This window comes from Indicator indicator, chromosome 8, assembly GCF_027791375.1.
Source record: "Indicator indicator isolate 239-I01 chromosome 8, UM_Iind_1.1, whole genome shotgun sequence".
Lineage (NCBI taxonomy): Eukaryota > Metazoa > Chordata > Aves > Piciformes > Indicatoridae > Indicator > Indicator indicator.
The window spans coordinates 29,183,484-29,202,402 of record NC_072017.1 but is presented as its reverse complement, the minus strand read 5'-3'; the positions used below and the strand labels follow the sequence as shown (position 1 = coordinate 29,202,402).

The 18,919-nt window shown below is 41.3% G+C and overlaps 1 protein-coding gene across 2 annotated transcripts in view; it reads right to left on the bottom strand.

Moving 5' to 3' along the window:
• The window catches only part of CCSER1 (coiled-coil serine rich protein 1), an 816,857-nt gene that overhangs the window by 559,562 nt on the left and 238,376 nt on the right, over positions 1-18,919 (bottom strand). For both annotated transcript variants that reach the window (XM_054382972.1, XM_054382973.1), the window contains exon 5: positions 14,187-14,397. In XM_054382972.1, the coding sequence (XP_054238947.1) occupies positions 14,187-14,397 (211 nt within the window). The remainder of the gene's footprint in view (positions 1-14,186; positions 14,398-18,919) is intronic.

Below are 18,919 nucleotides of genomic sequence, written 5' to 3'. Positions count from 1 at the left end.
CGAGTTTGCTTAACCATACTGTTTATGCAACTCGGTTTGTTATGCCATTGAATGCTGTCAAGATACAACAAAACAGTATCTTTTCTAACATCCTCTGCAGCATTCAGACAGAAATATGGAGGGGGAAGGAAACTGAACAGTATCAAAATTGGATTGGATGTTAGACTGAATGTTAGGAAGAGGCAGTCCCATCCCTGGAAATTTTTAAGGCCAGGCTGGATGTGGCTGTGAGCAACCTGCTGTAGTGTGAGGTGTCCCTGCCCATGGCAAGGGGGTTGGAACAGGATGATCCTTGAGGTCCCTTCAAACCCTGACAATTCTATGACTCTATAAAATAGTGAGAACATTGTGTACTAATTCTAATTCTAGTATACAATTTTTACTAATTCTAGCCAAATAAGTTGGCTGCAATGCAAATCCTAAAGTGACCAGAATATGAGAAAATCATTTATCCAAATAATACTACATATTTCCAAGAGGCTGGGTTACAAATAGTAAACAATTATATTTTAATCCAATAAATTCCCTTAGAAATTGTTCAAGAAGCTGCTAAAACATGTAGCTGCCATTTGCAGGAGATAAACAGAAAGGTGCTTTCAAATATTGTATTGTATGAGCAAGCTACAGTATATGGTAAAACTACCAGACAAAAAATACCTATAAAGCCTGCATTGTCAAAACACAATGGCATCTCAACAACAACAAAAAAAAAGAAATACATCTAAGAAAGGCATTAATCACAAAAGTCAAAAGAAGTACCTAGAAGTTCTTATTCATCAGAATAACCAGTCATGAAAGTCCAGCTACAGATGGAACAACATAGTGTAGGAAAAACCAGTATCTAAACAATAGTCTGTGAACCACTGATTTCAAAAAGACTTTCCATTTGGAATTACAGTACAGGTTTTTAATAGTGTCTCCCTTTTTGGCAGCAGATTCAATACAACCTTTGTAATTAACAAGAGACAGTGAGCTTATTCTAGGTGTATCTATAAGAACTGCATCTCATGTACATGTTAGAGAGTCACATGCATCTTCCACTTCAGTTCTTGTAAAAACACAAAGATTTTACAGCTATACATCCACGTTTTACCCTCAGACACACACACAGAATCACAGGGAAAAAAGGCAGCCTGGCCACCAGCATGCCAACTATAATGACTACTACATACCAAAAGAGAACTAACCAGCACAAAGTTGTGCTAGTTGGCTGGTTTTACACAGATCAATATGATTAGCAGCATTTTTATCCTGGGTTCACTTGAACTGAATGTTCAGTTTGAGTACTCCCCAGAAGGCTGTCTCTCTGTTTAAACACCAAAGGAGCCCAAACAAAAGGAATGCAAAGTTCTTCCTTCTGATGGAGCAAATCAGGAAAGGTCTCACATAAAGGGGACCAGGACATTAATAACTCTGGTTTGCTTAGCTCTTAAGTGATCATTTGGGCTAAATCTTTTATCTATAAACCATCCAAAGACACTACATTGTCTCTACACGCACCATGATGGTCTTACTTTGAAAGTAATTGCTGCTCCATAGCATTGTGCTTGAGAAGCATCAGGCAGGGGAAGTGTGCAAGTTTAATACAACATCTGATTCCAAGCTGCATCGCAAAGCATAGATGAGAAAAAAGCTGCCTGCTAGGTCTTCTAACCCACAGCAAGGGGTGGGAAGAGGAGAGCAAAAGAAATACTCAGTCTCACAGCAGAAGGACTGCCACAAACACAGCTTCCTATCTCTGTGCTACTGCCAGAAGTTAAATAGCACCAAAGGTCTTACACAGATGAGAAGCGCTGGCATGGCTATACACTGGCGGTTCAAGATTTCATCACTCACCTAAATTCAGAGCAGTTTAAATCGAAAATTAAGAACAATGTTTAGAGGATATTTTGCACGGGGTGGCAAGCAATAGAAACCTGATCCTCTATAAAAGTGGCATTTTATAGCTGTGATCCCAGAGCTGTTTTCCTCATATGGAAAGAAAACAACAAATAACTGAATAGCAACAGAAAAAAACAGAACCACATAAGAGAAATACAAACCCTAGAATATAGCTGATCCTTGGCCAACCCTGCATTCTGGCTATTTCTATCCCACTTAAAGGAGATAAGCGTCAAAATGTATCGTATCCTTGCTTAGCTACTTTGTAATAGTCTCAGGTTTTACCCAGGCAACGTGGGTTATTTCTCAACATATCTTTGTTCCTATCTAGATTACCTTCACATGGATTTGACATCAGAACTGCTTATAAAGAGTCCTCTCTTTTAAGGATATTGCTTTTACCTGAAAACTCCTCATGTTTTGTTATTTATTCCAGCAGGGAAAACAGAGAAGAGTTTTCCTTTTTTTTTTTTTTTTTTTTTTTTTTAATGAAATGTCCAGGCATGAGCTAACTTTGCATCTGTCATCCAGGAGCTCTTAGTCACATGGACAACTACTGTCTCTGTAAAAGGAGCTCATCACAAACATGAAAACCTAAGGAGAAGGAAAAATGAAGTGAGCACCTGTCTGAGAAGGCATCAAGCAGCAGCTGGCTTGACACCCAGCTGAGGCTCTGACTGAAGGCAGAGAACTGCCATATTTACAGCATTAAGGTAAATAAAGCAGAGAAAGACACATCGTTGGACGTATGCCACATGCTCATAAAAAACACGTGCCTACCGACCGGCTCTGGACAACTGCAAAACTAGATGTAGGATATCTCCCTGGTGTGAGATTTCTAAATTCTTGTACAAAACATGGTCTTCTTTTCTGTACCTGGACATCACCATGTCACCTTCCAACCCCATTGTCAGGAACTGAAATCGAACCGGCCTGCACACCATCAGCATATTATTCTGGCTAAGATCATGACCTTCTCTAAGCATGCTATGCCTACAGTATTCAGGTATTTCCTCCCTTCCTTCCACTAGGAAGATGCTCAGCACTGTTCTGATAACCTGGGTGACAAAGCAATGATATGCACTGTGCACTGAAAGCATTAAATAACTCTGCAGAACAGGGCAATGCCAAGAGCTGTGCTGCGAACTGCAAGAATTTCTCATGCAACTACCCCAGTGCTCGTTTTGTACATCCCAGCTGATGAAGGGGCAGAGATCATTAATGCCCTCTATGGCCATATACAAACACAAAGATTGAAACTGGTCACTACTGGTGCACAGCTGGCACTTTGCTAACTGAATGCCAGACCTGCGTTTTTGTCTCTCACACCTTTCTACTCCTTGTACGTTCATTTACAGCACCAGCTGCACAATATCAGTTTTACAGCTTTATCTATGCAATCAGTCATTGTTCCACATCAGGAAACCTCTGAAACCCATCATGAGCAAGAAAAAGTCTTAATATAGCAGGAATACAGGAAAGTTGAGAAGCTATTTAAATCAGCATAGCTCTGTTTAGTTTTAACCCACTAGACTTGAAAGCAGTGTCCCCAGCTATAAGCTTCAAACTAAATGCTTCTCTGTAAGTTACAAAGTTGCCTGGTGAGTTGGTATTTTCATATCTACAACCCCAGTAAATCTGCAGGAAATTCAGTTCTAGTGCATCTTGTGCACTCATATCCATCCTGCTCCTATTTCCAATTGCTTCAGGCTGAAAGAACAGGATAACCTGAGAAATTAGTTAGATTTGCCAATGGTTGTTTTCTTATCTTCTTGTTTTAACTTTCCCATCTACCTTCCCTACTAAATGTGCCATTTAGCTCAAAGTTACTCTTGAGCTCTACCTGAGTATAATCAGTTCCTTCCATAGACTTTTACAGACATTCTGGATTTCTTCCATTACTTGCTGCTTATTTTGCAGTGTCCTTTTCCGTATTTGCCGATTCACTGAGCTGGTGTTATCAGCTTCCCTGCCAACAAGTGTTGCATGAGATGTAGCTGACTGACCTGGAGTAACTGATCAAAATGATGGAAATAATAAATTTGGAAATGGTTTCATTTCTATAGCTGTTACAATTTTACAGCCTTCAGACACAAGTTAATCACAGACAATTGCACTGAACCGCTGATGTTGAGACATCACATTTTAATGGAGTTGCTATTTGCGATGCTTCTCTGCAAGGTGCTATTAAGACTCAGATGTTGAGGAGGCTCAGGGAAGCATGTGATGCTAATCTGTGCTGACCCCAAGCACATCACACTGTTGTACAAAAAAAAATCATTCAGGAAGCAACAAGAGAAGCATGGAAGCATCTAATCACTGTCTTCTGAATACATGTACCTGAATATAATCTCATGTGGGAAGGCAACATACTTCATGGCAAATCTGGTTTCAGTAAGGCTGCAGCACAGATACATGAGGTCCACAAAGATTAAGTCACTAGGTCAGCAGAAGAAGAAACAGAGCATAAACACAGAAGAGAAATTATCCATTCTTCAGTATCAAAAGTTAAATGTATTCGAGACTGATAATCTACCAGCAATCAGCAGATTATCAACTGATAATAAAAAAAATCCCTCAATGTGCCTGTGAAAGAACTTTGTGGGTATGACATGAGCTGATAACCAAGTTGGATCATTTCAGAAAAGCTTTCTGTTGAATTGAGGCAAGTGTGACTTTGCAATATTCAAGAGCTGTGTGCTAAACCCAGCCTGGAACCTCACACTCATTAAGCACTCCTAGAGTGTCAGCAAAAAATGCACTGTCAGGAGCACCTGTTGTAAGGTATGAAGCTCCTGAAGGCCAAAGGAGTTTGGGAAGGCTGGACGTTCTTCAGGAAGCAATTCTTATGGGCATAGGAGCAGGATGTCTCAGTGTACAGTAGGACAGCCTGCAGAGGAGGAGACCCTGAAGGCTGATCACAAAGCCTTGGCTGGAATCCAGGTTAAAAAAAGAGAGTTTATGTCCTTTGGAAGAAGGGACAAGTAAGGACTACACAGACATTGTGAGTTATTGTAGGGAGAAAATTAGAAGAGCCAAAGTCCAACTAGAACTTAATCTGCCATAAAAGACAATAGAAAAGGTTGCTATTAATAGACTGGCAACAAAAAGGTGTCTAAGGAGAATCTCTGTACTTTACTGGAGGTAGGGGAGGGAACAGAGACAAAAGATGAGGAACAGGCTGAGGCATTTAATGCCTTCTTTGCCTTGGTCTTTAACAATAAGATCAAATGTTCTTGGGGTACGGAGTCCCCTGAGCTGGAAGGCAGAGATGGGGAAGAGAATCATCCCCCACAACCGAGAGGAAACAGCAGCTTGCTGCACCACTTAGACACATCAAGTCAATAAGGCTGGATGGAATCCACCCAAGGGCACCGAGGGAGCTGGTAGAAGTGCTCACCAAGCCACTTTCCATCATTTACCAGCATCCCTGGCTAGCCAGGGAGGTCCCAGTTGACTGCAGGTTAGCAATGTGATGCCCATCTACAAGAAGGGCCAGAGGAGAATCTGGGTAACTACAGGTCTGTCACCCTCACCTTGGTGCAGGGAAGGTTTTGGGGTGGATCATCTTGAGTGCCATCACACAGCATGTACAAGACAACCAGGCAATCAGGCCCAGTCAGTGTGGGCTGAGGAAAGACTGGTCCTGTTCTGGCTGACCTCTTCTCCTACAGCAAGGTGACCCAGTTAGTGGATGAGGGGAAGTCTCTGGGTGTTGTCTACCCGGACTTTAGTAAAAGCTTTGACAATGTGTCCCACAGCATCCTCCCAGGCAAATTCACTGCTTATGGCTTGGGCAGGCATAAACTTGGGTGGGTGAAAAACCTGTCTGGATGGCCAGGGCCAAAGAGTTGTGGTGGCAGCTGGTCACTAGTGGTGTTCCCCAGGGCTCAGTATTGGGGCCAAGGCTGCTTAATATCTTTATCAATGATCTGGATGAGGGCATCAAAGGCACCCTCAGTAAGTTTGCAGATGACACCAAATTAAGGGAATGCTGACCTCATGAGAGGAAGGTTGCACAGAGGGATCTGGGCAGTCTGGACCAATGGGCCAAGGCATGTCCAACAAGGCCAAATGCCAGGTCCCACACTTCAGTCACAACAACCCCATGCAAGGCTGCAGGCTAGGGGAGGTGTGGCTGGATAGCTACACTGCAGAAAAGGATCTGGTGGTGTTGGTTGACAGCTGGCTGAGTATGACTCACAGCATGCTCAGGTGGCCAAGAAGCCAACAACATCCTGGCCTGTATCAGCAGTAGTGTGGCCAGCAAAAGCAGGGAAGTGATTGTGCCACTGTATTCAGTACTGGTGAGTCAGCACCCCCAGTACTGTGTTCTGGTTTAGGGCCCTTGCTACAAGAAAGATACCAGGGCACTAGAGTGTGTCCAAAGAAGGGCAATTAAGCTGGTGAAGGGCCTTGAACACAAATCTTATGGGTAGTGGTTGAGTGAACAAGGGTTGTTTAATCTGGAGAAAAGGAGGCCAATGGGAGATCTTCTTGCTCTCTACAATTACCTGTAGTGAGGTCTCTTCTCCCAGGCAGCAAGTGACAGAGCCTCTTCAGCTTGGAGCAGAGGAGCCTGAGGGATACCCTCAGTGCTGTCGATAAGGATGTGCAGGGCAGTGTCAGGAGGATGGAGCCAGGCTCTGCTCAGGAGTGTTTAATTACAGGACAAGGAACAATTGATGCAAGCTGGAGCAGGGGAGGTGCCATGGGAACAGAAGGGAAAAAATTTTCACTGTGAGGGAGACAGAGCCCTGGAGCAGGCTGTCCAGAGACATCGTGGAGTCTCCTGCCTGGACACATTCCTGTATGACCTACTCTAGGTGATGCTGCTCTGGCAGTGGGGCTGGATTATCTTTTAAAGTCCCTTCCAGCCCCTAACCTTCTGTGCTTCTGTGTAAAGGTCTTTTCCAACCTTCCTGATTATATGATTCTGTGATAGAGAGACATAGAAGCTTTTTCTTAACCCTTCATCTTTAAAACCATTCCCTAAACTCCTCAAATTCTATCAAACAAGTCTTCTAAATGAATCAGTGGAGAACACGCCTTGATGTCCCAAGAGAGTAGCTTTCAGAAGTCCTATTAAACAACTTATCAATTGCAAGAAATTTTAAATGTTGCACATACTGAGATCTATGTCACAATTACTAAAACAGTCTGACAGTTCTCCAGCACATTACTCTGAACTAAGGCTTACTCAGCTAAGAAACCTAAGCAAAAGGATTTGGACTGGCTCTGCAGCATTACAACCTACTTCAGTGTAATGGATATGCTAAATTCAGCCCACACAATGTTGGTGATGATATTTATCCTATGCAGCTTGCCAAAAATACAGGGGGGGAAGACTTGTACATTGAGAATGTCTACCTAAACAAAAAACACTGGCTCTGTTTGCTCCTATTAACTACCTTATAATGAATAACCTTAGAACAAAACATATCACTGCCTAAGAGAACATCTGATTATTGTCAACCAGCTTCTAATATTCTCTATCACCCTGAGACACGTTACTAGAAAGCACACACAACAGTGTGTTAATGTGATGTGCAGCTCTTCAGCAAGCAGCTGGGCAAGGGTATTCCAATGTATATTTCCATGTAAAAATGATTTAATAGGATAAAATTACAACCTATTACTTAATGTAGTACATTTGTGTTATTTCTTATTTAAATTTATGGATATGTGTGGTGTCAACACACCATGAAATGAAGGAATTACCAATTTCCAGCATGAATTACTTGATAAAAGGCACTTCATTAAACACAGCATTGTTGAATAAATCAGTAACGCTACAGTGGTTAATTACAAAGTTACTTAAAGGAAGAACACACGCAGCATTTCACACTGTGTTACACTTCCAATGGCTTCCCAAGTGGCTAACAGACAATATTAGTAAACACAATGCATTTCACAGTGGACTGCAGGAAATGCTTTGATGTCTTTTTAAACCCAAAGTTTAAGGCCAAATCCATATTGCTTAGTAATCAGGCTACAAAATATCATAAACAGTAGTTCGCTGCCTTCTAGTGTGTTCCATTAGTAGATTTCAAGTGCAGCACACAGGAAGCCTATGCAATCATGCTTATTTACTGAGGAAGTGAAAGAGCCATGGGGAGAAGTAATGTAGCCAGTCATGCCCCACTGGCTAATTGCAGGCTGAGTGGCCTCACTCTGTCTGTCCAGTCTCAGGCAGCTATCATGGCCAGTCTCACACTAATTTTGACAGAATTTTCCACATTCCCCATGTCTTCCAAGTGCAATCTAAAAATGCTGTATTGGACACAATACATTTAATTACAGCCACAATTTCCCTCAGTAAAATAGCAGATTAATTAGTGTCCCAGTTTGAGCTGGGTGTCTTAAGAAAGCCACAAAGTTGCAGTAGAGTGCCCAGGAGGTGTAGTGGAATGTGTGATATTTGTATTTCCTCCCATAAGTCCTGCATCACTATAAAGCTGGCTCAGAAGTCAGTTGCCTTCTCCTTCTTCCTCTGCACATCCCTGGATGCAGTGAGCTCCCTTATCTGGTGTGGGGGGAGGATGGTTCCTGTGCTGCCTGTGGGCTTCAAGGCCAAACTAATTTTTGCTGTGCAACATTGTCCCCTTGGGCCTAGTCCCAGGGACTAAGGGGAGACAGATTCAGACCCAACCAGCCTAGAAAGAGCCATGGGACATATGTCAAGCCCCAGGTGGGGAGAAAAGGAGATTTATGGAGGGTTTTGGGTGAAGCTTTTGGCTTAATGAGCTTCTCTGTTAAACCCAGATCAGCATTCCCTTGTATTGTATATGCTTTGCTATACTTACCACTATGCATTGTCCCATGGTAGTACTGTAGCTTGTGAAAAGCTTTTCCATTTAAACTTTCCAATACTCCAATGCTGTGTGTGAAGCAGTCTTCTTCTGCCACAGAGGCATTAGAGCAATCTGTCCCGCTCTAAACCATGACAATTGGTAAAACAGCATTCAATCTTTATCCAGAATGCCTTATCCCTATTGCTCATCACAGCAATTAGTTTCGAATTCTAAAGCTGCACAGCCTGAATGGTGCTTTGCAGAGCAGTGAAAGAAACATGGGCAGGCCCTGAATGATTTTTATTCAAAATTACACAAACATACTGACAACGGATCTTAATTGTCCAGATTAGCAATTGCTAAGGTCACTTTTGGTACTGCCACAAAAATATCTACAGGTACAATGATGAAGCTGATAATCTACTTATTTCATAAACAATACAGGGAAAATAGGACCTGTAGAAGGAAGTCTAACTGTAGGCAAGATTTTTTTTTCCTGGGGCATGCAGTAAAAGTAATAACACATTCAACATCTAAAGGCTGAACAGAATCCTGTTACTAAATGTATCCCAAAATAACTGTATTTTTTCACTATGTTCATTTCATCACAAAGACCCTCTCTTGCAAGGCACAAAATAAAACTGTGTGAGTTTTCCTCCTGTGTCTCTTCCTGAAATGTTCTAGTAAAGATTTCAACGAAGGCAAAGCCCTTAAAAGTCCTCCCAATTAGCCAGCCTTCCACACTGCCTCAGTTAGCTATAACTTAAACCATGAAAAAGTTAATAGATGGAAATAATTTCATTCTCCTCTGGAAGATTATAGGAAAGCCATATATAGTTTGGGAAAGAGGCATTATATATTCATTATTGTTGATAGCAGTAAGTGAGGAAGAAGCTATGGTCTCCTTTTTAGAAGCTCATTGACTATATGCAATCAATTAGCGGCCAGAAAAGTCATCAAACATAGAAAGTATGGCACAGCATATGGGGAAGAGAAGATGACACAGATTCTGAGTTGAAGACCAGCTCAGAACAGAAAGGCCAGAACCTGGGGAATGTCTTTCTCAGGAGAGGGTGAACTTACCAATTTCATCCAGCCAGCCCCCCCATTTTCTTGTCTGTCTGTTCTGTTTGTTCGGGGGTTTGTTGTTCTTGGTTTTTAGTTTGGGTGTGGGTTTTGGGGTGGTTTTTTTGGGGGGCGAGGAGGGGTTGTTTGGTTTTTATGAGAGGAGTTACTACTGGCAAAAAGGTCAACACTTTCAGAGAAAAAAAAGACAAGCCAACAAAACCAGCTCAATAAACATCAGTGAGATGGAGAGAGATGGGAGACCAAGAACTACTAGTAAATCACAGCATGGCTACACGACAGATTGTATTGTTTTCTATGCTGAAGTGTCTTTTATCAAGCTGCCCCTGCTGCTAATCTCTGCTAATGATTTCTCATTAAACCTTGCAGCCCACAGGTCTTGGTTCCTCCATTTCTTGCATATTTTCCTGTCAGAAATGTCACATCCATGAGATAAAGCCACCAAAGAGATTCAGACATACTTTCTGCCCTGAACCAGCTCCTGCACTTGGGTCAGGGCAATCTCAAGCAGAAATATGTGCTGGGCAGAAAACGCATAGAGGGCAGTCCTGAGGAGAAGGACTTGGGAGTGCTGGCAGACAAAAACGTCAACATGAGCTGGCAAAGTGTGCTTGCAGCCCAGAAAGCCAGCCATATCCAGTACTGCATCAAAAGAAGCATGGTCAGAGGGTCAAGGGAGGTGGTTCTGTCCCTGTACTCTGTTCTCATGAGCCTACACTTGGAGCACCCAGCACAAGAAACACGTGGAACTGTTAGAGAGAGCCACAAAGAAAGAACAGGGGGCTGGAGCACCTCTCCTATGAAGATGCAGCTGGGTTTGTTCAGCCTGGAGAAGAGAAAGCTTCAGGAACACCTTATAGCTGCCTTCCAGTATTTGAAAGGGCCCTACAGGATAGATGGAAAGGAGCATTTTACAAAGGCATGTAGTGATAGAATGAGGGGTAATGGCTTCAGACTGGAAGAAGCTACATTTAAATTAGACATTACAAAGAAATTCTTCACCATGAGTGTGGTGAGACACTAGAACAGGTTGGCCAGAGAACCTCTGGAGGTTCCAACTCTGGAAATCTTCAAAGACAGGTTGGGTTAAGGCCTTGACAATCTGGTCTAGTAGTGTCCATGCCCACGGCAGCAAAGTTGGAACTATATGATCTTTAAAGTCCCCTCCAACTCAAACCACTCTATGACTCTGGACTGATTCTGGACTGGTCAATCAACAAGTTTTATGTTCCAGGGTCCTCCAGACTATCTTCAGCTTTGTTCAGTGAGGTTCTCAGAACATCAGGGATAATCTGCACCACAGACTTGCATGGCCAAAGCTATAAAGAGTTCTTAGTGGACATTTTCAAGGCCTTTTCATGGAGAGTGGAACGGTGATTAATTCTCTTAATTGAACAATCATTCATTAGACTTTTACTAAATACAGCAGCTAACAACATCCTCAGTCTTTCAAGTTACTGCTACGTCTTCAGTTTCCCTTGTCACGGTAAGACTAATAGTGGCTCTCTGAATCTGCAGCACAGCACCACATACGTTGTATGCAGCTTTTCCATTTGGATTGTTCCATTACATACAACTTCAGCAAAAAGGTGGGGGGGAAAGAAAGTGTATTGTAGTAGCTGGCAGATCATAATTAAATTATTCCTTAGAAGCAGCGCTCACTGCTTAAGAAGAAAGATTATACCAAATAAGAGGGCTGAGATTTTAACTCAATTAAGCTGTTAGTATTCAATAAGGAGGTGCACACTACTGTGACTTCCTCTTGCACTGGTAACATCAGCTATAGAACAGCAATCTAGCAGCTTTTTTTCTGATGACTCCCCTGTGATTTTTCCCCATGCTGGTTGGATGCTTTGTATGTTTTCTAAAGTGGGTGTAAACATGTGAGACATTACTGGGTTTGTAAATAAATATACTGATTTTCTAGTGTTACAGGGATAAAATATCTCACTTCTGTCCCACATACATCTGCCAGAGACTATGTCTGACTATATCTAAAAATATATGAGCATTCCCTGGAAAGAAAGAAGTTTCCTTTTATGTCTTTTAACCATACTCTACCGAGTATGATTTATAATATTGTTTGGGGTGGAAGTGATTCTTGGATGAGAAAATTGCATCCAGTTACAATGGAAGTAGGGTACCTTCTCCATAGAAACTACCTGCTGAAATGACTTATTTATCAGATTCTTAACACAATCTATCAATTTGATGAAATTATATTTCCCTAGAAACTTTCACTAATAATTTAAATGTTGCATAAATGTACAAATGTATTTCTGAAGATAACCAAGTGTTAAGCTTTGAAGGGGGAACTTTAGCCTAGTCCCTGACTGCAAAGATTGAAAGTAAAATAAAATTACCAAAATTACAAAATAAAGAAAAATAATAATAAGGTTTATATAATTCACTGGATTGCTAATGGGGATATAAAGCACAGGCATAAACAGTCCTTGCTCTTTTCTTCTGTTGCTTCTGCTTGCCACTTCTCTCTGTCCCGTGGCCTTGCCAGGGGATCTCTGTGTTGACTCCTGTGTGAGGTAACAGGAAGGAGGGAAGGAGTGGGTGAGGAGGTGAACAGTCCCCCTGGATCCATCCAGGGGGCTCTGGGGAGTTTCTGTGTTGTTTATAAATTGCAAATACATCTATATTGTACATCTACTTTATGTTTTGTATATATTAATTGCATTTCATATTTCTAGAGTTTAGTTTGCTTGTAAATAGAGCTTCATTTGCTTCCATCCCAAACTGAGCTGGTCTGGGGGTAGTTTCTCCAAATTAGCTGGAGGGAAATTTCAACCCACCCCACCAAGTTGTGTCATTTGTACATCAGTCTAGAACAGATTTCAAGGCCACCTTTTCTTGGGTTGTTCAAACTAGCTATTTATGTTCTTTCAAATCATATTCCAATTTTGCACGAGTTTCTAGTGTTTTAATGTGTTTTAAAGGCTGTGACTATTTTGTTATTAGTACTCTTTCACTCTCTTAAAATTGTAGCACAGATAATGGCCGCTGTACAGCAGATTGGTTTGTTAACTCTGGAGATACAAAAACTCTGTTGTTTCATTACCTTGTAAAGTATTTTTGTTGTCATTTTTAGGAATAAGCACTTGCATCAGTAGAACTGAAATACTTCATTGCATAGCAAACATCCATTTCTCAGATAGGGCTACCAAAAAGTACACTCCCACACCATTCTCCATGCCTTTTCTACCACTAATACCATAGAGGTTGCTCATTGAGAAGAAAATACAAATAGGAACTCACAATAGCAAAGGTTTCCAAAACTCATCAGATTGGTCATTTCATTCTAGCTACATGAGAGTTTTGTTTAAATGTGTGCTAGAACAGTGTGTACTGCTACCAGGATATTCCATCCCAAAGGTGCTGAAGGAGGTAAGGGAGGTAAGCTACAGCACACACATAGTATCTATACCATATAACACCTGACTGTGGAATTAGAAAAAGGCCATTTTGGTTCCATAAAGCAGGCGAGACAAAAAGAAAAGAACTATGTAGAAATCCCATTGAGGTACCAAAAACTCAACTGCACAAGGATCCAAGCAACCTGTTTTAAGCTGGCCTTTCTTTGATTAGAGGGCTTGGACTTTCAGGGAGCCTTCTAAACCTAAATTATATTGTAATTCTATGAACTATATAGCTTAAAAAAATCCAAACCAAAACATTATCTTTCTTGTACATCTCAAAGAAGACACATGCTGCAATTCACTAGCATGAAGATGAAAGATTTTCAAAATCATATCTGAGTCAAAGCTCCACAGCTGGAAAAGGTTAAAAAAACCCACCTCAATCCAATAATAATTTGTTTTCTTCTAAAATCCTAAGGATGCAAAGGAAAATTTTAAAGCAACACCAGCAGTCAACGGGAGAAGTAGGAAAATATAGTAGGGCAGGACAAGTCAGCACTCTTGGAATGACCAGAACAGCCTAAGCCACCTGATTTCAGCCATCATTAACAAACTCAAGCTAGCAGCCTTTCACTCCAGTACTGTTACTTAAGAGAACATCTGGTTTGGTCTTCCTTTCTCTTCTCTGAATAAATGGCATACAAATTCCCATTGATGAACAAATGCAGCAAGAAAAGCAAAATGCTCTACAATACTAGAGGAAAACATTAGAATTCATTTTGATCTGCAGCAGTTCAGCTCTCCTGCCCTCTTCCTGATAAAAGCTCAAGAGAAGCTTTGTGCTCTGCACACCAAGATGGCAGCATCAGCTGAATTCTGCTATGGTATAAACTTTCTGACCTCCTCTACTTTGAGGCACTACTATTTATACTTCTGCATCAATTGCATTTATCCAAGACATAGTAAAAGACATCAAGTCATAAACTTTTCTGACCCTTTTCTGCTCCTTAGATCATTAATGCTGAAAGCTATTCATTCAAGAAATGAGTGTTATTACCTCTTGAAGAACCCTTTTCATTTTCAGAAGCAATGTCTTCACAGCTGTGCAATCTTGTAGCATCAATCTGAAGGGCAAAGATTCAATGCCTCCACCTTCTTCGAGACCAGTGAAAGGCCACTCCACAGATGGGCTGCAAGCCAGCTGGCTAACACGAGGGTGCCTGGCTTCTCCTTGGTCTATCTCCTTTGACAGCTTCAGAGATAGGTTCCTTACAAGAAAACACAGAAATATCAACACTGAAATATGAACTCAATCGTTTTGGGCTTTTACTTCCTTTGAGTTTAAAGATACATCACAGATTGACTTTGAGAGCCTGCTAGCAGGCCTTTAGAATGTACAGATAGCCATATGGTGTTGGCAATAAAATATGCATTTATAAATGCACTATTTGCTACAGGAATTGAAGCCATGCTCTGTTCCACACTCTCCCAAAAGAAAGCCACTTTCTTACAATAAAATAGCCTATGGGCAAAACTACTACAGGTCTATGTTATTTCCGCTCAAATTTATGGGAAAAAAATCTGCAATGAACTTTCAAAAGCTAAATCAGATTTTTTCATGTATGTTGGCTTACAACTCAGAAGAAAATCACTCCAAAAAAGCCCTTCATGGCTGGCCCAGTTACATAGGAGGAACCTGCTATTCTATAAATGGAATTGGAAATGGAAGCACTCTGTACTCACTCTGAAGTTTAGTTACCATTGAAGCTGTTTAAGCAGAAAATGAAACAAAACATTAAGTTGTGGTTGAGAATCCATTAAAGGCAACAGAAAGCTTCAGCAAGGTTTTGACAGCCTTCAGATGTAACACAAGACCTTTGTTTCACTGCATACATTCTATCTACCTTTAGTATCAGTGCAATAGAGCCGTAAGACTTTGTCATGTTGGAGCAAGTCCAGAGAAGCCCAACAAGATGGTGAGGGGACTGGAATACACAATAAATGAAGAGAGGCCAAGAGAGTCAGCTGTGCTCAATCTTCAAGAGAAAGCAAAGGGAACCTCATTGCTGTCCAGAGCAATATCCCCACTGAGAGGGTGCAGAGATGATAGAGCCAGACTATCCTGAGGGATCCACAGCAATAGGATGAAAGGCAATGGAGAGAAGCTGGAATACAGGAAATTGTTACATAAGAACCTTATTTATTTACTTACTTATTACCATAATAGTGGTGAAAACAAAACAAAACAAAACAGGCTCAGAGATGCTGTGGGACAATTACCCTTGGAGATGCTCACAACATGAAGAGGAAAGCCCCTGAATAACCTGCTGTCATTGAATCTTCTTTGAGCAAGGGCTTGCAGCAGAGACCTACAGAGGTTCCTTCCCACCTATGTGACTCTATGGTCAAGAGGTTCAGCCAAAATTGGCCATGATATATATGATTATACTCTCCTATGGAGACAGATTGACAGAGTTGAGGCTATTCAGTCTGGAGAAGAGAAGGCTCCAAGGAAACTAACTTGTGGCCTTCCAGTATCTGAAGGGGACTACAAGAAAGCTGGGGAGGGACTTTTGAGGGTGTCAGGGAGTGATAGGACTGGGGGGAATGGAGCAAAACTAGAAGTGGGTAGATTCAGATTGGATATTAGGAAGAAGTTCTACCCCATGAGGGTGGTGAGACACTGGAAAAGGTTACCCAGGGAGGTGGTGGAAGCCTCATCCCTGGAGGTTTTTAAGCCCAGGCTGAATGTGGTTCTGAGCCATGGCAGGGAGGTTGGAACTGGATAATCCTTGAGGTCCCTTCCAACCCTAACAATTCCATGATTTTATGGTCAGTCAAGAAAAATAATTTCAACAGAGATTACTCGACATCTTGGTGGAACAGAATGTACCAAATAACACTAAGGATTTTTCTGGCATGACAGCACTCACAACTTCAACACTGCACCTATTTTGTCTTTGACAACCAGGGAAAAAAGCCAAGTCTGAATGGAGAATAAATCTGAGAACATGGCTGCACTGTGCAGCAGCAGTATGCCAATTATTATTGAATTACAGAAGTGCTGTAACAGCAATGCATGACACCCATATTCATACTGAACGAATTCCCTACAATTAGAGATGTTAGCATAAGTAGTGAAGAAAATGACAATTATTATTCATTTAATGTATAGTTCCAATTTTCTCTTCCATTTGAATTTTCATGCATCACAGAACTGATTGTGAGTTTCAAGCGTGGCCACATTTTGGAAGGACAACGAATATTTTTTCACATGAATGCTCCTTAGTTAACTTTGTTTTCATAGGGACCACACACAGAACGTGATTAATGTGATTTCCGAAGACAAGCAACTCCCAATGTCAAACTAAAAGAAAAAAGTGTAAATGAAGCTACATGAATTCTCCTTTATGGATAGTTTTTTTTTCTGTTTTAAAAGCTATATAATTCACAGTCAAGACATGAAATGCACCGCAGAGAGCACAGATATGGACAGATAGATGCTCATGATGGTCAATGGAATTAAAATGGTCTCATTTTCAGCTTTTCGAGACTCTCACAGAACAAGGAAATTAGTATCTTTTATTTTTTAAATGCACTGAAACAACTTTGTGAGAAGAATATTGTGCATCATTTAAAACAACACTCTGTGCTGGATGGTACAGATGCTTTTGACTGAAGGCTCTTAAACCACTGCTGGTTCATAGCCTTTATTAAAGAAGCCTCAGTTATAAATTAACTTTTTTTCCTGAAGTTTCATAACACAGGCCACTTTGCAAGGTTTATAAAAGAAGCCATATTCAAGCTGTTGGAATCAATACTTGAGTAAGATTTGTATAGCCAGGAAAGCACTTTGTTTAAACTGAATAAGATGAAACAAGGCTGGCCTCTGTTATCCTGCCCAGTGTCTGCAGGCTGGGAGACAAATTATTTGTTAGAATATTCTGCACATTTGATTTGTGAGTTCCACCAAGGTATCTTCCTCATGCTTCTGAACAGTCATCTTACATGGGCAATATCCTGACACTGAGAAAGGATGAAAATAAGACACAACACCTCCAAGAATCACAGAATGCTCTGGGCAGAAAGGGACCTCCAAAGGTCACCCAGTCCAACCTTTTTGCACTCAGCAGGGACATCCTCAACTAGGTCAGGTTGCCCTGAGACCTCTCCAGCCTCACCTTGAATATCACCAGGGATGGGCCCCAACCACCTCCCTGGGCAACCTGTTCCACTGTTCCACTACCCTCATACTAAAGAACTTGTTCCTAACATCCAATCTCAATCTACTCTGCTCTAGTTTGAAGCCATTGTCCCTCATCCTGTCCCTGCAGCCCTTTGCAAACAGTCTCTCTCCATTCTTCTTGTAGCTTCCTTCAGGTTTTGGAAGGTCACTATTAGGTCACCCCAGAGCCTTCTCCTCTGCAGGTTGAACACCCCCAGCTCCCTCAGCCTGTCCTCGTAGCAGAGGTGTTCCAACCCCCTGATCATTTTTGTGGCCCTCTGGACCCACTCCATCAAGAAGGAGTCTTGTACACCACGTTATCAGGGAGAAGAACCTCACATGAACAGCAATATCATGCTCCCCAGTGACGAGTAAGCGAGCAGTAGTCATGGAGAACCATCATCATCCTCTCAAACACAGAAGAGCTACAGTGTTTATGTATAAACTAGAAATGTACTGGAAATACAGAAAAGATTAATTTCAACTAAAGAAAATACCATCAGTGACTTTAGTGGGCTCTGTGTTGACATCACACTGCTCAACTCACAAACCATCTTTTCCAATACAGAACCTTGTACTGAGGTAAGAAAAGCACTACAGTAACATATCATAATGGTCATAACATGATAAAATCTAACACAATTGCTACTGGTAAATGGTGACTCAGAGCTGGGATACAATAAGCATTCAGATGATATAGTACCTCTGGAACTATCTGAAAGGAACCTAATGGATCTGTGACACAAAACCTTCACTGTCTGATACAACTCCTTCTACTCACTGCAGGAAAAAGCTCATTTTCAATTCCTTCCAGAAGTTTCCTCTTCCTAGTAAAACACCTCGTTACCTCTGAAGCTGGAGAAGAGGCTGGCGTAGTAAGCTCCTTAGAGATGGCCAGCCCCCTTCACCTTCCTGAAATGCATTTGCTGTAATAAAAACATTTCACACCAATGTTATCTTTTGCAAACCTCCAAAACTGTGAATAAAAGGCCTCAGCAGCTTAACAGGAGATAGCCCACATAACACTGTGGAGCATCAGGAAGGTTCCATGAGCAGAGCAGATGACCCCAGCCACTACAGGAAAAGATGAACATATCCTCTTCCTACCCAGAGGACTTGTCTTCTAAAGCAGGGGTTAGATAAAGCCTGCAATCACTTATTTTCAATGCTTGAGTGGCCAACTGCCAATGTATATACTCACTATATATATATATATATGTATAGACACACATATTTTTATATACTTATAAAATTCATACACACACTCCTGTATAAACACACATAAATTCATAAATTTCAGGGAAAAAAAAACAACCAAACAACTGTTATTTGTTCATAACTTAGCTCACCAGGAAGCAGAAGTCTTTTCACACTACAAAAATACTATTAGCTGTGTGTATCCTGAAATCCTTTTCCACACAATTCTAGATAACTTTCAGTGCATATCTTTTATGCTATCCAGAATTTTCTTTTTTTGTTGTTGTGTTTCTTTTCCCTCATCAACAGCAAACAGACGAAAGATATTCTCTTCTAGAAAAATTGTTAGTTAGTATTTTGAGAAAGGC